General features: G+C 43.3%; 1 protein-coding gene across 1 annotated transcript in view; it reads left to right on the top strand.

Moving 5' to 3' along the window:
• Positions 1-11,588: 11,588 nt before the first annotated feature.
• Positions 11,589-26,894, top strand: part of LOC307121307 (scavenger receptor cysteine-rich domain-containing protein DMBT1-like) — a gene marked incomplete at both ends in the record, with an annotated part of 61,298 nt that continues 45,992 nt past the window's right edge. The window contains one exon of the mRNA XM_079808826.1: positions 11,589-11,598. Coding sequence (XP_079664952.1) covers positions 11,589-11,598 — 10 coding nt within the window. The remainder of the gene's footprint in view (positions 11,599-26,894) is intronic.

Genomic DNA, 26,894 nt, shown 5'->3' with positions numbered 1-26,894 from the left:
CGTGGTGTAACTTGGGAGGAAACAACTTGGTTACAAAAAGCTTTGAATAGCAAACAGTGCAGAACTTTATTTATTTATTTCTTTATTTTATTTATTCGTAATTTTTTTAATTGGATTTTAAAAATACAAAACAATTCAGTATGTTCTCAAGACATTTAACAAACAATGTTTATCAGCACAAGGACGCAATAACTACATACAATAAATAAAATAAAATAAAAATGAAAGGACAACAAAAAAATATTAAATTCATTGGCTGCACCGATGTCAACGAATGACGTCATGCGCGTGCACGCGGAGGGCAGCCTGATTCTGGCTGGCAGTCGAATTTCGGCACAACACTGGACACAGAAGGTATGGGATGATTTTAGACTCACAATGATTAATAAATGCACACACAATTATCCATGAACTTGATAAATGTTGCAGACGTATTTCACTATCCACAAACAAATGCCTTTTAACTTGTGTGTGCAAAATACGATTTGTACAAATAGAGACAGTTGTGAATACAAAACTTTGATTTTGTATTAATTAGTCAGAATTTGTGCGTGCAGCGTGATGATGTGCATTTGTGGATCCGGTGACGGATAGGCTACTTTGTGGCACATCTAGTGGCAGCAGGTTTTCTTAGACAGCTGAGTGTGTGTGTGTGTGTGGGGGGGTGTGGGTGTGGGTGTGGGTGGGTGTGTGTGTGGGTGTGTGGATCGTGCAAGGCCAAACCGGCGAAATTAAAGTCTCAAAATCCAAATGAATCAAATAGGATCGACTCACAAACGAGTCAATGAATGAATGCGCATCACCGGATCCACAAATGCACATAAGATTAACGCTACACACGCCTCATGAGTAGTGGGACATTTATTATGACACAGTTGCTGGCACCATTTCCGCTTTTCCGGTCATGAGTGTGAGGTAACTCTGTTTATCATATTAGATACATCTGAGTGTGTTGAAAATGTTATGACGTTACTCTGTGCGTTCACTCGGCGGCTGCTATGACACTTGTTCACACTGCAGTGAGAGTAAAGCGCTTCTGCAAAATAAAACCGGAAACCGAGGGTAACGCAGATATGGCGCAATTGACAGGCGACTCCCTCACACGTTCCGGTTCCTTGGTTAAAATAGCAATTTTCTCACGATTTACAAATAGTTGGAAACATTTGGGATATTGTAAGTACTCAACTGAATAAAATATATAACACTGGCCTAGTGGTTTTTGGATATTTTACTGAAAAAATGTACATAGTGCACCTTTAATATATGCATAGGATTAATATTCTACTGATTTGTCTTTCTAGGAAGACGTCGATATCAACAGCAGACGGACAGTTACTCTGCGGGCCCTTCCCATCTTCCTGTGGGAAGATGCTGCTGGATTTTAAGACCTGGAATGTAAGTTTTTGATTCAACTGTGTGTCCTCTTTCACTCGTTCTTTTTTTCTTACTTTGTCTTCTCTGTATATCTCTTTCTATTTAACCCTCTCTGACCTTGCAACCAAAAGACAAGAACCACAACCATCTTCCTAGCCACCAGAATAGCAATTAAATCATACTACAGTAATTCACCAAGAATGTCATATTTGGGAATTTTACCTGAACTTTTCATTCACTGGTATTTCATATAATATTAAATACACATGTAGTGTTTTTCATTGACTACTCTACTCATTAACTAATTACTGTCATGTTCTTCAGGCAGAAGAAATTGACCTGCCAGACATCTCGGATGCAGCTCTTGCTATTCTCACTGTCTCAAGTGATACGGACTCCCTTGTGAAGTTTGGTCCTGCTATCAATTCTATAGTTCTTGAGGGAGATATTGTTGTGCGTGATATAGCGGAGTTGACAGAGGCGTTCATTTTGCTGTTCGGCTTAATTTATGCACTTCACCTGGATTATCCAAAACAATTGTCATAAACATTAAATTTCATTCAGAAAATTATAATGGGTTTGGATGACCTGAAGCGGTTACCTCCAAGACTGCTTAGCCTTAAAAATGAGTTGATGATGGATGAGTATTCCAAATGTCATTGTTGGTACTGCCAGCATGTTTATAATCAAGCAAGCAATGGAGTACCATTTTTTCCCCGCTTTTTATTAATGTGTGCCTATTATTGTCGACCTATTATTTTTGGATTGGCCTATTATGTTGGCCTATTAATTTAGTTTTTTGAGTATTATTACCTTTGTTGTTATTTCTTCGATTTTCTGTATGAACTCCATTGCTAGGGAGGTTTTTCAAATAAAAAAATTGAATCTGCAGTGAAATTGTCTTTTGAATAGTTTTTTATTTGAATCATACAAATAAAATATATTTGATTTTGAGGAAAATAGTAAACATAAATAGTCAATAAAATGTGTTTCAATAGACTTAAGTCAACTTAAAAATATAAGAGGCTGAATTGACAATGATTAGGTGTGAGAAACTGAATGAGTCATAACATAGCATGAATATATTATTAGGAGTGATAACTTAAAAAAAACAACTCTGTTTCCAGTGTCAATTTTGTTAGTTTTAACAATGGTTTCAAACTAATCAGGTTCATTGAACTTTTCCAAACTTTAAGTAGTGATTACTTAAAAGGTTTGTTTGTCAAATTATTATGTTTCAGTTCATCAACTTCCTCAAAAAAATTAGTGTGAATAATGTTTCTAGTTTAGAGTAGTAATTACTTAAAATGTTTGTTTGTTGAAATTATTTGTTTTAATGTTGTTCATTTTCTCAAAGATTTGGAGTGTAAAGAGCTTGTCTGACTAATGTAGTAATTACTTAAAACATATATTTCTCACATTATTCTTTTTAATTTTATCCTTGTCCTTAAAGATTTTGAGCATTAATAAAGTCTCAATCTAAGTAGAAGTTACTTAAAATATTCTTTAACATAGCTAAATATTTTGAGGTAATCAGTTTCATCAAATATTTTGAGTTCATTGAACCTGTTGGGGAATACAGTTAGTACATTTAGCTTCATTTAGAACTTTGTAACTTTGTCTGGGAAAGACCTTACAAACGAAGAAATCTGTTTCTGGAACTGTAATGGACTTTAATCATCTCTCTCTTTCTGTAATAGGCCAGACACAAACTAGTGCAACACCACAGACAGGTAATTATACACCCTTGAATCAGAACCAGATCTGGTGGTGATCTTGGGAAAAGTCAATCAAAAGCTATGAGTACATTTAGCTTCATTTAGAACTTTGTAACTTTGTCTGGGAAAGACCATGAAAATGAAGAAATCTGTTTCTGGAACTGTAGTAGACTTTAATCAACTCTCTCTTTCTGTAATAGGCCAGACACAAACTAGTGCAGCACCACAGACAGGTAATTATACACCCTTGAATTAAAACCAGATCTGGTAATCTTGAGAAAAGTCAATCAAAAGCTATGAGTACATTTAGCTTCATTTAGAACTTTGAAACTTTGTCTGGGAAAGAACAAGCAAATGAAGAAATCTGTTTCTGGAACTCTAATAGACTTTAATCATCTCTCTCTTTCTGTAATAGGCCAGACACAAACTAGTGCAACACCACGGACTGGTAATTATACACCCTTGAATTAGAACCAGATCTGGTGGTGATCTTGGGAAAAGTCAATCAAAAGCTATGAGTACATTTAGCTTCATTTAGAACTTTGTAACTTTGTCTGGGAAAGACCATGCAAATGAAGAAATCTGTTTCTGGAACTGTAATAGACTTTAATCATCTCTCTCTTTCTGTAATAGGCCAGACACAAACTAGTGCAGCACCACAGACAGGTAATTATACACCCTTGAATTAGAACCAGATCTGGTGGTGATCTTGGGAAAAGTCAATCAAAAGCTATGAGTACATTTAGCTTCATTTAGAACTTTGTAACTTTATCTGGGAAAGAACAAGCAAATGAAGAAATCTGTTTCTGGAACTGTAATGGACTTTAATCATCTCTCTCTTTCTGTAATAGGCCAGACACAAACTAGTGCAACACCACAGACAGGTAATTATACACCCTTGAATTAGAACCAGATCTGGTGGTGATCTTGGGAAAAGTCAATCAAAAGCTATGAGTACATTTAGCTTCATTTAGAACTTTGTAACTTTGTCTGGGAAAGAACAAGCAAATTAAGAAATCTGTTTCTGGAACTGCAATAGACTTTAATCATCTCTCTCTTTCTGTAATAGGCCAGGCACAAACTAGTGCAGCACCACAGACAGGTAATTATACACCTTTGAATTAGAACCAGATCTGGTGGTTATCTTGGGAAAAGTCAATCAAAAGCTATGAGTACATTTAGCTTCATTTAGAACTTTGTAACTTTGTCTAGGAAAGACCATGCAAATGAAGAAATCTGTTTCTGGAACTGTAATAGACTTTAATCATCTCTCTCTTTCTGTAATAGGCGAGGCACAAACTAGTGCAACACAACGGACAGGTAATTATACACCCTTGAATCAGAACCAGATCTGGTGGTGATCTTGGAATGTGTCAATCAAAAGCTATGAGTACATTTAGCTTAATTTGTAACTTTGTCTGGGAAAGAACAAGCAAATGAAGAAATCTGTTTCTGGAACTGTAATAGACTTTAATCATCTCTCTCTTTCTGTAATAGGCCAGACACAAACTAGTGCAGCACCACAGACAGGTAATTATACACCTTTGAATTAGAACCAGATCTGGTGGTTATCTTGGGAAAAGTCAATCAAAAGCTATGAGTACTGTAGTGGCCGTTTGCCAACGAAGTAACAAAAATCTTGAGTCCAAGTTCAAATCAAACAAAATCAAAAGGCCACTGATGCACCGTGGGTTTTGGTGTACGCGGGTGGGAAAAACATCAGGTCCAAACAAGTATTAAAAGTCAACCAAACGTGGTTTATTTTTTGACTGAAGTCGAGCAAACACAGAACAAACAAATTTCCTGTGCCTCTCCCGCTCCGGTAAAAAACCATATGCCTAACCTGGTGCATACTAGTCCCTGCCGTGTGTTTACCTAAATAACCTATAGTGCCCCCTAGCGTGCATGAAACAAACAAAACAAATAAACTAACAAAACACTAACAGAAATTAAATCATAATTAAATCAAAAAATGAATAAATTTATCATAATGAAATCTAAACACAACACTAAATAGCTCCAACACCCCAGCCCCTAATTGTGCATTAAATCACAATTACGTCGATCTCCCAAAGGAGCTATTCAATCAACCCTAACCTACAACTAGATATAGCATATCATACATCAGCTTCGGTTTCCTGTCTTCCTTGTGGTGAACCTAGAACAAAACCAAAAATAGATAGAGACAAAAAAGGGAGAGAAAAAGCAAGAAAGAGAGAGAGTCCATGAAGTCACACCCCTGCTTCCAGCAGCAGGCAGAGCTTGGTCACTGGCCTCTCCAGAATGCTGGTTCTTGTCCGAAGGCGCACAGAACGCACCAGGCCCCTTGCATCTGCTCTCACGTCCAAAATTTTCCCCATCAGCCAAGATCCTCTTGGGGCGGTGGCATCTGCAATGAGGACGATGTCTCCAGGAGTGAGACTTCTCCTTGGTCTTATCCACTTTTGTCTCTCTTGCATCATTGGTAAGTATTCAGCAATCCATCTTTTCCAAAAAAGTTCTGCCATGTATTGTACTTGCCTCCACCTCTTCCTGATGTACAGGTCACTGTGGTCAAATAATCCTGGTGGCATGACTGGCTTGCCTTTTAACGTCAGAATGTGACTAGGTGTGAGTGCCTCCAGGTCATCTGGGTCATCAGAGACCTTTGTAATTGGTCTGTCATTTAATATGGCCTCAGCCTCACAGAACACAGTATGGAGTCCTTCATCGTCCAGAACTTGTTGTTTGAGAACTGAAGTGAGAACACTCTTCACTGAACGAATCAAGCGCTCCCACACACCGCCGTGATGGGAAGCTGCAGCTGTGTTGAAGTTCCACTTTATGCCATCCTCAACAAAAGCTCTCTGAATGTTTCCATGATTTAACCCAGCCAGACTTTCTTTCAACTCCCTATTGGCTCCGACAAAGTTTGTACCATTGTCAGACCTGATGGAGGAAACTGGGCCTCGTCTACAGATGAACCTCCGGACAGCATTTATACAGGAATCTGTATCCAGCGTATGCGCCACCTCCAAATGCACAGCACGGCTGGTGAAACATGTGAATAACACTCCATACCTTTTAAGAAGACTCCTGCCTCTTTTAACGTCGATAGGCCCAAAATAGTCAACTCCTATGTCCGTAAAAAGGGGCTCTATCAGGCAACACCCTTTCCTCAGGCAAGTCTGCCATCTTCTGTTCAAGAAGCTTTCCTCTATTGTGTCTGCAGACCACATATTCAGATATCACCTTCCTGGCAGCGGAATTTGCATTAATAATCCAATACCTCTGACGCAGCTTAGCCAGTATGTGATTTCTTCCTGCATGCCCCAGTTGCTGATGAATATGGCGCAGAATTAGTATGGATATATGCAGATCTTTGGACAGAATGATAGGATGTTTGGATTCTGTTGGCATTGCTGCTCGACCCAGCCGACCACCTACTCTGAGGATTCCATCATCCATCACAGGATCTAGTCTGTACAGCGGACTTCCCTTGGAAACACTTTTGCAGCCACTCTTCAATAATGCAATTTCAGCTTTAAACTTATGTTCTTGTACATACTGAATAATTGCATGTTCTGCGTTCACAAAATCTTCAGGAACCAGACTCTGTCCTTTGAGCATGGTTTTAAAGCTCTGAACTTTCCTTTCCACTGCAGGTCCTTGAGTCTCCAGCTCGTCCTTGTTGAAGTCTGCAGAGGCACACAGCTCCTTCCTCTTATGTCCCAATAACACAAGAGCTCTCTTAACCCTCAGCAACCAAGCAACAGACCTTTTTAGTTTTTTCCAAGATGAAAAGTAACAAAGCAGGCGATCTGTGGCACACACAGAATCCACAACAACAGAGTTTGCTATCAAATCCCTTTTGACCTCTGGGTCATTTACAGGAATCGCATCGAGCTCAGCATCCAACTTAGGCCAAACCTCCTCTGGCTCAAAAAGAAACTCTGGACCATTTATCCATCTCCTGCCTTTCAGGAAAGTCTCTGCCCTCATTCCTCTTGATGCATCATCTGCGGGATTCTCCTTTGATCCAACATATCTCCACTGATGAACACTTGCTGCATCTCTGATGAAGGAAACTCTGTTTGCGACAAAAGTGTGAAATCGCCTGGTTTCGTTACAGATGTATTTAAGAACAGTTGCGCTGTCGGTCCAGAAAACTGACTTCTCCAGTTTCAGTTGCAACTCCTTTTGAAGCATTTTATCAACTCGGACTGCAAGAACCGCCGCTGTGAGTTCCAGTCGAGGAATCGTTGTCTGTTTTAGTGGAGCAACTCTGGCCTTTCCCAACAGAAATGCAACCTGAACTCCATCGTTCTTTTTCAGTCTCAAATATGACACTGTTCCATATCCGACTTGGCTGGCGTCAGAAAAGTGGTGAAGCTGTGCTGTGTCAGGGTCTTTAAAATCTCTGGATTTAATACAGCGATCCACATTGAACCCAGCCATCTTTTGGAGATCCTCCAACCATTCAAACCACCTTTTAGAGAGGGAATGAGGAATGGCTTCATCCCACCCCAAGCCTCTTCTACAAAGCTCCTGTAACACCAGTTTGGCTGGAATAGTAAATGGGGCTAAAAACCCTAAGGGGTCATACAGTGAGCTGACCACCGACAAAATACCTCTTCTGGTCTGTGGCTGTTCCTGTAATGAGGTCCTGAACTTGAATTTGTCGGTTTCAATGCACCACTGTAGTCCCAATGCTCGCTCCATTGGAAGTTGGTCCGTGTCCAAATCCAGCTCCATCACTTCCTTTGCTCTACAGTCTTCAGCAATTGACAGCAACACTGTTCGGCTGTTGCTGATCCATTTGGAAAGATTAAATCCTCCTTTGTGACAAAGTGCAGTCAGATCCTTAACCAGTTGCACTGCTTCCTCCTCTGAGGCCACTGATTTCAAGCAGTCGTCAACATAAAAATTGCTTTTGACTGTATTTACCACTTCATGAGGGAAATGTTGGGCATTATCAACTGCAGTTCTCCTCAATGCGTAATTTGCACAACTTGGTGAAGATACAGCTCCAAACAAATGTACTTTCATGCGATGTTCCTCTGGAGAATGTGAAGTATCTCCACCAGGCCACCAGAGAAAGCGGAGAAAGTTGATATGCTTTCCAGAAACATGAACTTGGTGATACATTGCTTGAATGTCGGCCATCACTGCAACAGGCTCTTGTCTGAATCGAACAAGGACCCCGATTAAAGAGTTTGTTAAATCAGGGCCCTGCAACAGCTGACAGTTCAGTGATGTCCCTCTGTATGCTGCTCCACAGTCAAAAACAACTCGGAGCTTACCCTTTCTGGGGTGATAAACCCCATGATGAGGAAGATACCAAACATTTCCATCCCTCTGCTTTAATTGATCAGAAGGCACAAGCTCAGCATATCCTTGCTTCACCATGTCATTTACAAATGTGATGTATTGTTCCTTGAACTGACCATTCTTGACAAACTTTCTTTTCAAGCTCTGGAGGCGCTGTTCTGCAACGCGACGATTGTTTGGCAGCAGGGGACTTTCCTCCTTGAAAGGTAAGTCAATGCAATAATGGTCTCCAATTAACTTTGTGGTGTTGTCCATGACGTTCATAAACTTTACATCCTCTCTGGACATTTCAAGCTGCTCATCCGATGACCTCTCATTAAAGTCGTAGTTAAACTGTTTAACCAGCATTTCCTGAAGATGTTCAACAGAGATTCTGTTTGATGTTACAGCAGAGTAGTCACTTTTATTCCTGTTGCTCCCACCACGAAGTGGACCATTAATGACCCAACCAACTCTGGTTCTGACAGCATAAGGTCCCTCATCCTGGCTGTTGATTAACTCCCAGGGCTCCATCACTTTTGGTGCATCCGTTCCAATGAGCAAATCAATGCCTTCATCAATGTCATGAAGCTTAACAGCCTTGAGATAAGACCACTGTTCCAAATCTTCTTGTCGTGGAATATTGAGTGTGGAAACAGGCATATCCTTTTGCGTTAAGACGCCAGGTAACTCAATAAAATCATTCATATTTATCCCAGACACTTCAAGACCAGACAGCACATGAGCATTTACAATCTTCTTTTGACCCATTGTTCTTAACAGAATACTTGTCCTTTTACCCTTTACATTCAATCTTCTTGCCAAACTATGTGTACAAAACGTTCCTGAACTCCCAGGATCCAAGAAAGCATATGTCTGCACAGTTTTTTTGCTCCTCTGGCTCTTGACTTTGACTGCAACAATAGAAAAAATTGAGGCATCTTTGTGACCAGCCCCAATATGGCCACAAGTCTGAGACACTGAAGGTGAAGCATTTGTTGGGCTCACAGACTATTGGAGGATGTTCCTTTATCCTGCCGCTCTATATGAAGGACACTTGGGTGATTTTGGTGACACACATTGCAGTCCAAACGTTTTCTACAATCTTTACTCATGTGGCCCGCTTTCAGACATCCAAAGCAGATTCCTTTTTCTTTAATGAAATTAATCTTATCCCTGTGTATTTTCATTTTGAACTGTGAACATTGATCCAATGCATGATTACCTTGTGTACAAAACAGGCAATTAAGAGTAAAGTGTCTGGCATTGTTTCCTGTATGTTGAGTTATACCTCCTTCTTTGACTGCAGTGACATTGGTGGCAAAACTGCTCCCTCTTTTCCTTTGTTTGAAGTGACTGGCATTGGATGTTTTGGAGTGGGTGAGCTGTAGGTCTTGGATGTTACCAAAGACTGGATCAGAAGCAATCTTGACTTGTCTTTCTATAAATCCCACCAGATCAGTGAACGTTGCTCTATCACCTCTTCGTTCTTGCAGGTCACAAGCAACATTTCTCCACCTTTCCCTTAATTTGTAGGGAAGTTTCAAGATGATACTCCTCATGTTTGATGGTAAATCCAGCTCTTTCATGTGCATCAGGTGTTCTGTTAAATTTGCACATCCACGCAGAAACAAAGAAAATGATTGCAACCCTTTAATATCCTCACTTTTAACAGGTGTCCAGTTAAGTATCTTTTCCATATATGCAGCAGCAATTTTGTGTTCATTTCCAAAGTGCTCTGCAAGAAGACTTTTGGCTCTGTGGTATCCCTGCTCTGATGGTAAATGCTGACAACTGTGCACCAGGTCCTTTGGCTGCCCCCTGGTGTACTGTTCAAGAAAATGTAAACGATCACTCCATTTATCTGTTTTAGCCTCCACCCCATTTTCGAAAGCTCTAATAAAAGATCTGTATTGGAGAGGGTCTCCATCAAACACAGCGATGTTCCTAGATGGGAGGACAGCACACAGATTTTGTTGGACAAGCAAAGCAGCGATGTCATTTTGTTTTTGCATAATGTTTAAAACATCATTTTGATAGTTGTCAGTCAAAGCTTGGGTCTGATGTTGAGCATGTTCCATGTGCACTCCGTTTACAGTTTGCATCACGTGAACTGGAGCACCAGCATTTAATGTCATTTCACCCATTTGTTTACTTTGTCTTTGTTTAGGCTTAACAACTGGTGGTTGGAGTCCAGAAGCAGACACACCAAGAGCATAATCACTGCCATTCATGATATCTGGGACAAAAGTGTTGGCGTCAGCATTTAAATCACTCACTCCTCGTGGCTTATTCCTTTTATAATAAGAATTCATGCCGTCTAAACATTTTGAGCCACACTGTGACCTGGTTTCCAAAACATGAAGCTTTGCATTTGTTGCTGCCAATTCCGTTTCAAGCTCAAGTTGCTCCATTTCTCTCCTTAGTTTTTCCTGTTGCGCTTCTATTTGATGTTTCCTTTTCTGCGCAGCGATGCGCTCCTCGAGCGCTGCCTTGTCGGCCTCCGCTTTGATGCGCGCAGATGACGTCGAAGAAGTCCGTGATAGCTGAGAGTGTGCCTTTTCAAAGCTCGCTTTTACACTTGAAACGTTGGAGACACTATCTTCAGGATTTATTTCATCAGCATTACATTGATCATCAGGAGTATCTTTATTTTGCTCAGCACGTGAATCATGCGCGTCAGAGAGCCATCCTTTTACCTTCTCAGTGAAATCACGATATTCTGTCAATTTGTCCGTGAAATATTTGCTTTGTCTTTCAACTTCATCTTTGGGCAAAGGTAGACTCATAAAAGATTTATGGACATCATGTGCGTCTTCGCAACACCTTACGAACACAGAAAGCTCGCACTTTATTGAATCAACATTTTCCTTTGATGTCATTAACTCATTCATGTGTTTCATACACTTTTTGGCATGTTTGCATTTTTCACTCCTTTTTTCCTGGAGAGTCATCACATTATATTCTATACCTTTAGCAGACATTTTAACAGTTCTTTTTGGCTTTTCAGTATCGTTTGCACCAACGTCGGACATTTCCGTTTCTTTTATTTACTTTCCTTTTTTGTTTGCAAACAAATCACACAGTTCATTGATGAACAAGAGAGCAGGTTTGCAAAACACACGATGATTATTGATCATCAGATCCTCTTCATTAAAACAAACACACTCTGCCGGATTTTTTATGCATGAATGAATGCACGTGGCAATGCGTAAAGGTAGACGTGTGACATTCAATCAATTCCTTGTGAAATACTGTCAAACTCCACTCGTTTGGCCGTTTTCCATTACGGCTCTAAACAGTTTTATCGCTGACTTACTGGCTTCTTTTGAGAAGGTTGAACGTCTTGTGTGGTCTGGTTGCTCCCTCGGCTGAGCGAAGATATGCTTAATGTCTTTTGTCCATAAATCCACCACCAATCGATCCAATAAGTCCAGTATTGAAAAGTTCCAAGGCGGGTTTTTTACTTGATGTAGTGGCCGTTTGCCAACGAAGTAACAAAAATCTTGAGTCCAAGTTCAAATCAAACAAAATCAAAAGGCCACTGATGCACCGTGGGTTTTGGTGTACGCGGGTGGGAAAAACATCAGGTCCAAACTAGTATTAAAAGTCAACCAAACGTGGTTTATTTTTTGACTGAAGTCGAGCAAACACAGAACAAACAAATTTCCTGTGCCTCTCCCGCTCCGTTAAAAAACCATATGCCTAACCTGGTGCATACTAGTCCCTGCCGTGCGTTTACCTAAATAACCTATAGTGCCCCCTAGCGTGCATGAAACAAACAAAACAAGTAAACTAACAAAACACTAACAGAAATTAAATCATAATTAAATCAAAAAATGAATAAATTTATCATAATGAAATCTAAACACAACACTAAATAGCTCCAACAAGTACATTAACTTCATTTAGAACTGTGTAACTTTGTCTGGAAAAAGAACAAGCAAATGAAGAAATCTGTTTCTGGAACTGTAATAGACTTTAATCATCTCTCTCTTTCTGTAATAGGCCAGACACAAACTAGTGCAGCACCACAGACAGGTAATTAGACACCTTTGAATTAGAACCAGATCTGGTGGTTTTCTTGGGAAAAGTCCATCAAAAGCTATGAGTACATTTAGCTTCATTTAGAACTTTGTAACTTTATCTGGGAAAGAACAAGCAAATGAAGAAATCTGTTTCTGGAACTGTAATAGACTTTAATCATCTCTCTCTTTCTGTAATAGGCCAGACACAAACTAGTGCAACACCACAGACAGGTAATTATACACCCTTGAATTAGAACCAGATCTGGTGGTGATCTTGGAATGTGTCAATCAAAAGCTATGAGTACATTTAGCTTCATTTAGAACTTTGTAACTTTATCTGGGAAAGAACAAGCAAATGAAGAAATCTGTTTCTGGAACTGTAATAGACTTTAATCATCTCTCTCTTTCTGTAATAGGCCAGACACAAACTAGTGGAACACCACAGACAGGTAATTATACACCCTTGAATTAGAACCAGATCTGGTGGTGATCTTGGGAAAAGTCAATCATAAGCTATGAGAACATTTAGCTTCATTTAGAACTTTGTAACTTTGTCTGGGAAAGACCATGCAAATGAAGAAATCTGTTTCTGGAACTGTAATAGACTTTAATCATCTCTCTCTTTCTGTAATAGGCCAGACACAAACTAGTGCAGCACCACAGACAGGTAATTATACACCCTTGAATTAGAGCCAGATCTGGTGGTGATCTTGGGAAAAGTCAATCAAAAGCTATGAGTACATTGAGCTTCATTTAGAACTTTGTAACTTTATCTGGGAAAGAACAAGCAAATGAAGAAATCTGTTTCTGGAACTGTAATAGACTTTAATCATCTCTCTCTTTCTGTAATAGGCCAGACACAAACTAGTGCAGCACCACAGACAGGTAATTATACACCCTTGAATTAGAACCAGATCTGGTGGTGATCTTGGGAAAAGTCAATCAATGGCTATGAGTACATTTAGCTTCATTTAGAAATTTGTAACTTTGTCTGGGAAAGAACAAGCAAATGAAGAAATCTGATTCTGGAACTGTAATAGACTTTAATCATCTCTCTCTTTCTGTAATAGGCCAGGCACAAACTAGTGCAGCACCACAGACAGGTAATTATACACCTTTGAATTAGAACCAGATCTGGTGGTGATCTTGGGAAAAGTCAATCAAAAGCTATGAGTACATTTAGCTTCATTTAGAACTTTGTACCTTTATCTGGGAAAGACCATGCAAATGAAGAAATCTGTTTCTGGAACTGTAATAGACTTTAATCATCTCTCTCTTTCTGTAATAGGCCAGACACAAACTAGTGAAACACCACGGACAGGTAATTATACACCTTTGAATTAGAACCAGATCTGGTGGTGATCTTGGGAAAAGTCAATCAAAAGCTATGAGTACATTTAGCTTCATTTAGAACTTTGTAACTTTATCTGGGAAAGACCATGCAAATGAAGAAATCTGTTTCTGGAACTGTAATAGACTTTAATCATCTCTCTCTTTCTGTAATAGGCCAGACACAAAATAGTGCAGCACCACAGACAGGTAATTATACCAGCCTGGTCTCATTGCGAAAATGTACCTCTGGCAACTATTTTGCAAACCCCAAAATACGTACCAATATGTACATATCACTGCAGTTTCAAAGTGATATGTCCACTGGGTGCCGCCAAAAGCTTCGTTTTTTTCCCGGAACAGATGAGCGTCAATCTGACGTTTTGTGACATTGTTTTTTTAACGTACACCTACACTAAACCCTAAACCTAACCGATAGTGTTAACAAAAGCAAATGTGACAAAAATACAATAGTAACCATGTCTTTTTAGCTTGTGTGAACTCATCTTTGAGCTCTTTTATCATGACTTGTCTTTCACGGGATTCGTACCTGAGCTTTCATTATTACAAGTACAAATCTGTACCAGCTGAGCTACTGAGCAAACTTATTATATAAAAAAAGCAGAGCATATGGAGCAGATTAAGTGATGCAAACTCCAAAATTTATTCATTTACATGGAAAAAAAAAACGATAAAAAGTACTTGCTGTTTTACTGCCTCTAGTGTTCATTTCACTTTGAAACTGCAGAGATATGTACTTATTGGTACGTATTTTGGCGGTTTGCAAAAACGTTGCCAGAGGTACATTTTCACAATGAGACCAGGTTGAATTATACACCCTTGAATTAGAACCAGATCTGGTGGTGATCTTGGGAAAAGTCAATCAAAAGCTATGAGTACATTTAGCTTCATTTAGAACTTTGTAACTTTATCTGGGAAAGAACAAGCAAATGAAGAAATCTGTTTCTGGAACTGTAATAGACTTTAATCATCTCTCTCTTTCTGTAATAGGCCAGACACAAACTAGTGCAGCACCACAGACAGGTAATTATACACCCTTGAATTAGAACCAGATCTGGTGGTGATCTTGGAATGTGTCAATCAAAAGCTATGAGTACATTTAGCTTCATTTAGAACTTTGTAACTTTGTCTGGGAAAGACCATGCAAATGAAGAAATCTGTTTCTGGAACTGTAATAGACTTTAATCATCTCTCTCTTTCTGTAATAGGCCAGACACAAACTAGTGCAACACCACAGACAGGTAATTATACACCCTTGAATTAGAGCCAGATCTGGTGGTGATCTTGGGAAAAGTCAATCAAAAGCTATGAGTACATTTAGCTTCATTTAAAACTTTGTAACTTTGTCTGGGAAAGACCATGCAAATGAAGAAATCTGTTTCTGGAACTGTAATAGACTATAATCATCTCTCTCTTTCTGTAATAGGCCAGACACAAACTAGTGCAGCACCACAGACAGGTAATTATACACCCTTGAATTAAAACCAGATCTGGTAATCTTGAGAAAAGTCAATCAAAAGCTATGAGTACATTTAGCTTCATTTAGAACTTTGAAACTTTATCTGGGAAAGAACAAGCAAATGAAGAAATCTGTTTCTGGAACTGTAATAGACTTTAATCATCTCTCTCTTTCTGTAATAGGCCAGACACAAACTAGTGCAGCACCACAGACAGGTAATTATACACCCTTGAATTAGAACCAGATCTGGTGGTGATCTTGGGAAAAGTCAATCAAAAGCTATGAGTACATTTAGCTTCATTTAGAACTTTGTAACTTTATCTGGGAAAGAACAAGCAAATGAAGAAATCTGTTTCTGGAACTGTAATAGACTTTAATCATCTCTCTCTTTCTGTAATAGGCCAGACACAAACTAGTGCAGCACTACAGACAGGTAATTATACACCCTTGAATTAGAACCAGATCTGGTGGTGATCTTGGGAAAAGTCAATAAAAAGCTATGAGTACATTTAGCTTCATTTAGAACTTTGTAACTTTGTCTAGGAAAGACCATGCAAATGAAGAAATCTGTTTCTGGAACTGTAATAGACTTTAATCATCTCTCTCTTTCTGTAATAGGCCAGGCACAAACTAGTGCAGCACCACAGACAGGTAATTATACACCCTTGAATTAGAACCAGATCTGGTGGTGATCTTGGGAAAAGTCAATCAATGGCTATGAGTACATTTAGCTTCATTTAGAAATTTGTAACTTTGTCTGGGAAAGAACAAGCAAATGAAGAAATCTGATTCTGGAACTGTAATAGACTTTAATCATCTCTCTCTTTCTGTAATAGGCCAGACACAAACTAGTGCAGCACCACAGACAGGTAATTATACACCCTTGAATTAGAACCAGATCTGGTGGTGATCTTGGGAAAAGTCAATCAATGGCTATGAGTACATTTAGCTTCATTTAGAAATTTGTAACTTTGTCTGGGAAAGAACAAGCAAATGAAGAAATCTGATTCTGGAACTGTAATAGACTTTAATCATCTCTCTCTTTCTGTAATAGGCCAGACACAAACTAGTGCAACACCACAGACAGGTAATTATACACATTTGAATTAGAACCAGATCTGGTGGTGATCTTGGAATGTGTCAATCAAAAGCTATGAGTACATTTAGCTTCATTTAGAACTTTGTAACTTTGTCTAGGAAAGACCATGCAAATTAAGAAATCTGTTTCTGGAACTGCAATAGACTTTAATCATCTCTCTCTTTCTGTAATAGGCCAGGCACAAACTAGTGCAGCACCACAGACAGGTAATTATACACCCTTGAATTAGAACCAGATCTGGTGGTGATCTTGGGAAAAGTCAATCAAAAGCTATGAGTACATTTAGCTTCATTTAGAACTTTGTAACTTTGTCTAGGAAAGACCATGCAAATTAAGAAATCTGTTTCTGGAACTGTAATAGACTTTAATCATCTCTCTCTTTCTGTAATAGGCGAGGCACAAACTAGTGCAACACAACGGACAGGTAATTATACACCCTTGAATCAGAACCAGATCTAGTGGTGATCTTGGAATGTGTCAATCAAAAGCTATGAGTACATTTAGCTTATTTTAGAACTTTGTCTGGGAAAGAACAAGCAAATGAAGAAATCTGTTTCTGGATCTGTAATAGACTTTAATCATCTCTCTCTTTCTGTAATAGGCCAGACACAAACTAGTGCAACACCACAGACAGGTAATTATACACCCTTGAATTAGAACCAGATCTGGTGGTGATCTTGGGAAAAGTCAATCAAAAGCTATGAGAACATTTAGCTTCATTTAGAACTTTGTAACTTTGTCTGGGAAAGACCATGCAAATGAAGAAATCTGTTTCTGGAACTGTAATAGACTTTAATCATCTCTCTCTTTCTGTAATAGGCCAGACACAAACTAGTGCAGCACCACAGACAGGTAATTATACACCCTTGAATTAGAGCCAGATCTGGTGGTGATCTTGGGAAAAGTCAATCAAAAGCTATGAGTACATTTAGCTTCATTTAGAACTTTGTAACTTTATCTGGGAAAGAACAAGCAAATGAAGAAATCTGTTTCTGGAACTGTAATAGACTTTAATCATCTCTCTCTTTCTGTAATAGGCGAGGCACAAACTAGTGCAACACAACGGACAGGTAATTATACACCTTTGAATTAGAACCAGATCTGGTGGTGATCTTGGAATGTGTCAATCAAAAGCTATGAGTACATTTAGCTTAATTTAGAACTTTGTCAGGGAAAGAAAAAGGAAATGAAGAAATCTGTTTCTGGAACTGTAATAGACTTTAATCATCTCTCTCTTTCTGTAATAGGCCAGACACAAACTAGTGCAACACCACAGACAGGTAATTATACACCCTTGAATTAGAACCAGATCTGGTGGTGATCTTGGGAAAAGTCAATAAAAAGCTATGAGTACATTTAGCTTCATTTAGAAATTTGTAACTTTGTCTGGGAAAGAACAAGCAAATGAAGAAATCTGTTTCTGGAACTGTAATAGACTTTAATCATCTCTCTCTTTCTGTAATAGGCCAGACACAAACTAGTGCAGCACCACAGACAGGTAATTATACACCCTTGAATTAGAACCAGATCTGGTGGTGATCTTGGAATGTGTCAATCAAAAGCTATGAGTACATTTAGCTTCATTTAGAACTTTGTAACTTTGTCTGGGAAAGACCATGCAAATGAAGAAATCTGTTTCTGGAACTGTAATAGACTTTAATCATCTCTCTCTTTCTGTAATAGGCCAGACACAAACTAGTGCAACACCACAGACAGGTAATTATACACCCTTGAATTAGAGCCAGATCTGGTGGTGATCATGGGAAAAGTCAATAAAAAGCTATGAGTACATTTAGCTTCATTTAAAACTTTGTAACTTTGTCTGGGAAAGACCATGCAAATGAAGAAATCTGTTTCTGGAACTGTAATAGACTATAATCATCTCTCTCTTTCTGTAATAGGCCAGGCACAAACTAGTGCAGCACCACAGACAGGTAATTATACACCCTTGAATTAAAACCAGATCTGGTAATCTTGAGAAAAGTCAATCAAAAGCTATGAGTACATTTAGCTTCATTTAGAACTTTGAAACTTTATCTGGGAAAGAACAAGCAAATGAAGAAATCTGTTTCTGGAACTGTAATAGACTTTAATCATCTCTCTCTTTCTGTAATAGGCCAGACACAAACTAGTGCAGCACCACAGACAGGTAATTATACACCCTTGAATTAGAACCAGATCTGGTGGTGATCTTGGGAAAAGTCAATCAAAAGCTATGAGTACATTTAGCTTCATTTAGAACTTTGTAACTTTATCTGGGAAAGAACAAGCAAATGAAGAAATCTGTTTCTGGATCTGTAATAGACTTTAATCATCTCTCTCTTTCTGTAATAGGCCAGACACAAACTAGTGCAACACCACAGACAGGTAATTATACACCCTTGAATTAGAACCAGATCTGGTGGTGATCTTGGGAAAAGTCAATCAAAAGCTATGAGTACATTTAGCTTCATTTAGAAATTTGTAACTTTGTCTGGGAAAGAACAAGCAAATGAAGAAATCTGATTCTGGAACTGTAATAGACTTTAATCATCTCTCTCTTTCTGTAATAGGCCAGACACAAACTAGTGCAGCACCACAGACAGGTAATTATACACCTTTGAATTAGAACCAGATCTGGTGGTGATCTTGGGAAAAGTCAATCAAAAGCTATGAGTACATTTAGCTTCATTTAGAAATTTGTAACTTTGTCTGGTAAAGACCATGCAAATGAAGAAATCTGTTTCTGGAACTGTAATAGACTTTAATCATCTCTCTCTTTCTGTAATAGGCCAGACACAAACTAGTGCAGCACCACAGACAGGTAATTATACACCCTTGAATTAGAACCAGATCTGGTGGTGATCTTGGGAAAAGTCAATCAAAAGCTATGAGTACATTTAGCTTCATTTAGAACTTTGTAACTTTATCTGGGAAAGAACAAGCAAATGAAGAAATCTGTTTCTGGAACTGTAATAGACTTTAATCATCTCTCTCTTTCTGTAATAGGCCAGACACAAACTAGTGCAGCACCACAGACAGGTAATTATACACCTTTGAATTAGACCAGATCTGGTGGTGATCTTGGGAAAAGTCAATTAAAAGCTATGAGAACATTTAGCTTAATTTAGAACTTTTAAACTTTTTCTGGGAAAGAACAAGCAAATGAAGAAATCTGTTTCTGGATCTGTAATAGACTTTAATCATCTCTCTCTTTCTGTAATAGGCCAGACACAAACTAGTGAAACACCACGGACAGGTAATTATACACCTTTGAATTAGAACCAGATCTGGTGGTTTTCTTGGGAAAAGTCCATCAAAAGCTATGAGTACATTTAGCTTCATTTAGAACTTTGTAACTTTATCTGGGAAAGACCATGCAAATGAAGAAATCTGTTTCTGGAACTCTAATAGACTTTAATCATCTCTCTCTTTCTGTAATAGGCCAGACACAAACTAGTGCAGCACCACAGACAGGTAATTATACACCCTTGAATTAGAACCAGATCTGGTGGTTATCTTGGGAAAAGTCAATCAAAAGCTATGAGTACATTTAGCTTCATTTAGAACTTTGTAACTTTGTCTGGGAAAGAACAAGCAAATGAAGAAATCTGTTTCTGGAACTGCAATAGACTTTAATCATCTCTCTCTTTCTGTAATAGGCCAGACACAAACTAGTGCAACACCACAGACAGGTAATTATACACCTTTGATTTAGAACCAGATCTGGTGGTGATCTTGGGAAAAGTCAATCAAAAGCTATGAGTACATTTAGCTTCATTTAAAACTTTGTAACTTTGTCTGGGAAAGACCATGCAAATGAAGAAATCTGTTTCTGGAACTGTAATGGACTTTAATCATCTCTCTCTTTCTGTAATAGGCCAGGCACAAACTAGTGCAGCACCACAGACAGGTAATTATACACCTTTGAATTAGAACCAGATCTGGTGGTTATCTTGGAATGTGTCAATCAAAAGCTATGAGTACATTTAGCTTCATTTAGAATTTTGTCTGGGAAAGAACAAGCAAATGAAGAATCTGTTTCTGGAACTGTAATAGACTTTAATCATCTCTCTCTTTCTGTAATAGGCCAGACACAAACTAGTGCAACACCACAGACAGGTAATTATACACCCTTGAATTAGAACCAGATCTGGTGGTGATCTTGGGAAAAGTCAATAAAAAGCTATGAGTACATTTAGCTTCATTTAGAAATTTGTAACTTTGTCTGGGAAAGAACAAGCAAATGAAGAAATCTGTTTCTGGAACTGTAATAGACTTTAATCATCTCTCTCTTTCTGTAATAGGCCAGACACAAACTAGTGCAACACCACAGACAGGTAATTATACACCCTTGAATTAGAACCAGATCTGGTGGTGATCTTGGAATGTGTCAATCAAAAGCTATGAGTACATTTAGCTTCATTTAGAACTTTGTAACTTTGTCTGGGAAAGAACGTCTCGGTTACGGATGTAACCCTCGTTCCCTGAGGAGGGAACGGAGACGTAACGTTAGTGACTAACGAATGGGGGTTTCGCTTAGAAGCCTATCAACTTCGAGTTTTGAGAAAACGCCCAATGGCGTGCCAATGCCATGGGCATGCGGAATTTGCATGCGTAACTCCGCCTCACTGCATAACGACATAACGTTAGTGACTAACGAATGGGGGTCCCAATATAATCCCGCCACTCAGCTGTCTTCCAGCGCCCTGCGTAAGTGTGAGTACCCTGTCGTAAGACTAGTACGGACGAAGGACTCCCACTTAACACAGGAATACCAAGGTACACTGGGAAGCATATCCCAGTGAGGGAATGCCAAAAATGCCTACCCGTGGGGAGGACTTAAGAGACACATATGACCCGCTGAGGGTTGCATATGGAAGATCTCTAGGGTACCAGCCGAAGGTGGATATTTAACCCTAGGGGTGGCGGGGACACGCCAAGGGAAGAAACCCGCTCACTGCGGAGACTTACGGTGAAATACACATGTGGGGGTCGCCGGAGGGAACCATGCACATGGGGCACCTGGCCGGACATGATGGGCTCGAAAGGGCAGACTGAACTGATGTCGGCGTCGACAGTGCTGGAGGAGCTCAGGGCTCTCGGGGAGCTCACCTGAGGAAAATATCGCACGTATCCAGTCCGTGGAGTGGAGTGGCGAGCAAGCGAAGACACCTGAGCCTGGCCCATCACCGGCCCCTCGGGGGGGCGAGTACATAGTCGGACACTGGCTCCACTCGGAGATTGTAGAATCTGGCGAATGTGTTGGGTGTCGCCCAGCCTGCAGCTCTGCAGATGTCTGCTAGCGAGGCGCCATGCGCTAGAGCCCAAGAGGAGGCCACACTCCGGGTGGAGTGTGCCTTCACACCAAGGGGACATGGTCGGCCTTGCTGCTGGTAAGCCAAAGCAATGGTGTCCACTATCCAGTGAGACAGCCTTTGCTTTGAGAGAGCACTTCCCTTCCGCTCTCCACCATAACAGACAAAGAGCTGGTCTGAGGTCCTGAAACACTGCGTCATGTCTACGTAGGCGCGGAGGGCGCGTACTGGACAGAGCAATGCCAAGGCTGGGTCTGCCTCCTCCAAAGGCAGCGCTTGCAGGTTCACCACCTGGTCCTTAAACGGAGTGGTGGGAACCTTGGGCACATATCCAAGCCGGGGTCTCAGGATCACGTGAGAGTTAGCCGACCCGAATTCCAGGCACGCTTCGTCAACCGAAAATGCCTGCAGGTCCCCGACCCTCTTGACTGAGGCCAATGCGGTCAGCAGAGCCGTCTTCATAGACAGAAACTTAATATCAACCGACCGCAAAGGCTCAAAGGGAGGTCTCTGCAGAGCAGTTAACACTACTGCGAGGTCCCAAGAGGGTACGAGAGGAGAGCGAGGAGGATTCAGTCTCCTGGCTCCCCTCAGAAACCTGATGACCAGGTCGTGCTGACTTACCTTCTTGTTCTCCAAGAGATCGTGGTGGGCAGATATTGCGGCCACATATACTTTGAGGGTGGAGGGAGACAGCCTTCGCTCCAGCCCCTCTTGGAGAAACTCAAGCACGGACCCGATCGGGCATTTCCAGGGGTCTTCTTGGCGGGAAGAGCACCAGGTGACGAAGAGGTTCCACTTCAACGCATAGGCATGCCGAGTGGACTCTGCCCTAGCGGAAGTGATGGTGGCGACCACCGTAGGTGGTAGGCCACTCAAACCTGCCGCGTCCCGTCTAGGAGCCACACGTGGAGGCTCCAGAGGTCGGGACGCGGGTGCCAAGGGGTGCCCCGTCTCTGAGTAAGGAGGTCCGGTCTCAGAGGAATAGGCCAGGGAGGGGCTGTCGCAAGGAGTATGAGTTCGGGGAACCAGGTCCGGCCGTGCCAGTACGGGGCGACCAAAAGGACCTGCTCCTTGCCCTCCCTGATCTTGCACAGGAGCTGTGCAAGTAGGCTCACTGGGGGGAACGCATATTGCGTAGGCCCTGCGGCCAGCTGTGCGCCAGTGCATCCGTGCCGAGCGTGCCCTCGGTCAGGGAATAATACAGGCTGCAGTGGGAAGAGTCGTGGGAGGCAAACAGATCTACCTGTGCTTCGCCAAACTGTTCCCAAATCAGCTGAACCGTCCGGGGATGGAGTCTCCATTCTCCCGGGAGAGGCTGAAACCGTGAGAGCTCGTCGGCTGCGTGGTTCAGGACTCCCGGAATATGGACAGCACGAAGGGACCTCAGGCGCTTCTGACTCCATAGGATGAGATGGCGGGCGAGTTGAGACATACGGCGGGAGCGTAGACCGCCCTGGTGGTTGATGTACGCTACTACGGCCGTGTTGTCTGTCCGGACAAGCACATGTTGACCCTTCAGCAGCGCTCGGAAGCGGTGCAGGGCGAACCGTACTGCCAGCAACTCGAGGCAATTGACATGCAGGAGGCGCTGGGGTCCTGTCCAGGAGCCCGCGGCTGCTTGTCCATTGCACATGGCACCCCAGCCCGTGGCAGAGGCATCCGTCGATACGACAACATGCCTGGAAACTCGTTCTAAGGGCACACCGGCCCGTAGAAAACTGAGGTTCGACCACGGGGTGAGCGTCTGTAAGCAGGCCCGAGTCACTTGGACCCGGAGCGTGCCAGACTGCCATGCCCATCTCGGGACTCGATCGCGAAGCCAGTGCTGAAGCGGTCTCATATGAAGCAATCCGAGCGGCGTTACCGCGGCTGCAGATGCCATATGCCCCAGGAGCCTCTGAAATAGTTTCAGTGGAACCGCACTCTTGCTCTCGATTTGTCGGAGGCAAGTCAGCAGAGACTGCGCGCGCTCGCTCGAAAGCTGCGCGTACATGGCGACCGAGTCGATCTCCATACCGAGAAAAGAGATCCTCTGCACGGGGCAAAGTTTGCTCTTCTCCCAGTTGACCCGAAGGCCCAGACGGGCTAAGTGGTGGAGAACCAGATCTCTGTGTCCGCAAACCTGCTCTCGAGAGTGGCCTAGTATGAGCCAGTCGTCGAGGTAGTTCAGGATGCGGACCCCCTGCTGCCGAAGGGGCGCAAGGGCTGCCTCGGCGATCTTCGTGAAGACGCGAGGGGACAGAGATAACCCGAATGGGAGAACCGCGTACTGGTATGCCCGCTCCTTGAAAGCAAACCGTAGGAACGGTCTGTGTCGAGGAAGGATGGAGACATGGAAGTAGGCGTCCTTCAGGTCGATCGCTGCAAACCAATCGTACGGACGAACGCATTCGAAAAGGCGTTTCGCAGTCAACATCTTGAACGGAAGCCGGTGAAGGGATCGGTTCAAGATGCGAAGGTCCAGGATTGGTCGTAACCCACCGGTTTTCTTGGGTACAATGAAGTAGGGGCTGTAGAACCCCGACCTCATTTCGGCTGGAGGGACAGGCTCGATCGCACCCTTCGCCAGTAGAGTGGCAATCTCCGCACGCATGACGGGGGCATGGGCCCCGGTCACGGTATAGCGGACTCCCCTGTAACGGGGAGGAGCCTGCGCGAACTGAATCGTGTAGCCGAGCCTGAAGGTCCGGGCAACCCAGCGGGACAGCCCCGGAAGCTGAAGCCAGGCTTCCAGAGACTGCACCAACGGGGTCATACGGACGACAGACGTACCCTGGGTGGGGCAGCGAGGCAGCGTTACCGGCGCGGACAAGGGAGGCTGTTGGGCGTCCCGGGGTCGGAGCACGGTTAACGGCTGCGCCCTGACAGAGGAGACCAGGGAAGGACTCGCGTTCCACTAGGGTCTGCTCTGCCAGGGGGCTGGCGACAGAGAGGGATGCGAGTGGCGAGACCCGAGGGTGGCGCGCACTGTCATCACCGGTCTCTGGGTGCTCAGAGACAGGAACATGAGTTCTTCCCAAGCGCTGCTAGCCCGGGGGCCAGCAGCGGAAGGATTTTCCCCCGGCCCTCCACCGGGGGAAGGAGAGGCCCTGCTACCATCCCCTGGGAAGAACTGGAACCCATCTCTGAGTTGTCCACCTCCATCCTGGCGTTTAACCAGTCTGGGGAGCGGACTGGGCGACATCCTCAACCACCTCCACGGCGCGGCCCAGGTGAAGGCTGCTGCTGGGGCCAGGCGGGAAGAGGGAGGGCGCCCTCGGCGGCGAGCGGACTGAGGCGACTGGGCCGGCGGCTGGTGCAGCAGCTGGCCGCCGGGGCAGTACGTGTTACAGCCTCAGTCTGCTCTGGGGCGGCCGAGAACTGTTGGGCGCAGTTCTCAGCCGCGCCGCCGAAGAGGCCAGCCTGGGATATGGGTGAGTTGAGGAGGCGGGCCCGCTCAACGTCCTCCACATCACCAGGTAAGGCCCGGTGTTCTCCCGGACCACAGCTGTGGACATCGCCCGACCCAGGGAGCGTGTGGCCACCTTCACCGCCCGGGGGCGGGGTCAGTTGCGGCACGCAGCTCAATGAAGAGCCCTGGGTCGGCTCCACCCTTGTGCATGTGCAAAGGGGCGGCGGCCTGCCCGTAGCTCTGCGGGACCACGCCACCGAAGTAGACGAGCCCACAGGCTTTGGGGGGGGGGTGCTTAGGACAGCCACACCACGCCACGTCAAAGCCCTCTGTGGACACCGTAGTGCGCAACAGAGAGTTCAACAGTGGGGGGGAGGGGGCCCCAGTGTACCCTAGGCCGCGGCCCCATCAAGGGCAGAGAAGGCGGAGGAGGCCACCAAACGGTCACGGGAAGCACGGGGACTTCCGGGACCGCGTGATCTCCTCATGCACCCCGGGAGCGAAAGGCATTGGGGGCGGGGCCCAACAGCTGTCGGGTGCCGCCCCCAAAAACCAATCGCGCAACCACGAGCACCCGCGACTGGGCGGAGTTCCACACCAGCGCGAGACTCGCGGCTGCCCGAGATAACATGGCTGTCAACTTTAGGTCAGATCAGGCAGTGCTAACACACCCGGAGGCGGAGCACAACCTAATCGTCATCCCCAAAGGACTCCAGCCCACCTTGGGATGCGGCGATCGACATCTCACTGCTATCCGGAGCGTGAACTGAACGAACGGGGCGTCAGAGACGGGCCGTAGATTCAATCCAACACTCACAGAAGCGATGTATAAGAGGGGGGCGTGGCCCGAGGAATGAACGTCGGGGTTCTTAATACCACAGCACCGCCCTCAGGTCACCCTGGCCACCAGCCAAAGTACCATCTCACTCGGGGACGGTAGATTGGGGTGTGGCAGAGGGGACTCTCTCTCCTCACGGAGATCATTGAGTCTCGACCGCGACATCGCGATGGTCACGCCCCCGCAATGGAAACGTGACACATCCGCAAACACTGCCCGAACGTGCTGAAGCCCAAACACGCTCGAGCAGTGAATGCGTCCATAGACAGCAGCGGAAAATCGATCCACCCGGAAGTGCACGGGCGAGCCGTCTTGAAAAAGACGTGCCACGCGCAAGCTCTTTTTGTGAGAGGAAAGCCTCGCAGTCGATGCCGAAGCGCCCAGGGAAACACACACCAGCTGTCAAACGGACCACCGCGCAGATCAGCAGGCAGGAAGTATGCGATCACTGGAACGCGCCGTCACACCAACACCGACTGGAAAGCTGCTCGTCTCGAAGAAGCTGACAGAGTCTCAGAAGGCTGTAGGAGTGAAGAGGTAGGTACTCTTGGCTCCGAAAGCAGAACATAATGCGATATTGCCTCGTACTTCCTTATATACTCACGCAGTGAGGCGGAGTTACGCATGCAAATTCCGCATGCCCATGGCATTGGCACGCCATTGGGCGTTTTCTCAAAACTCGAAGTTGATAGGCTTCTAAGCGAAACCCCCATTCGTTAGTCACTAACGTTACGTCGTAGTGACTGAACGAAAGGGAACAAGCAAATGAAGAAATCTGTTTCTGGAACTGTAATAGACTTTAATCATCTCTCTCTTTCTGTAATAGGCCAGACACAAACTAGTGCAACACCACAGACAGGTAATTATACACCCTTGAATTAGAACCAGATCTGGTGGTGATCTTGGGAAAAGTCAATCAAAAGCTATGAGAACATTTAGCTTCATTTAGAACTTTGTAACTTTGTCTGGGAAAGACCATGCAAATGAAGAAATCTGTTTCTGGAACTGTAATGGACTTTAATCATCTCTCTCTTTCTGTAATAGGCCA

This window comes from Gobio gobio (genome assembly GCF_949357685.1).
Source record: "Gobio gobio genome assembly, chromosome: 25".
Lineage (NCBI taxonomy): Eukaryota > Metazoa > Chordata > Actinopteri > Cypriniformes > Gobionidae > Gobio > Gobio gobio.
Note: the sequence above shows the minus strand (reverse complement) of the source record. Positions and strands in the feature narration are given on the sequence as shown.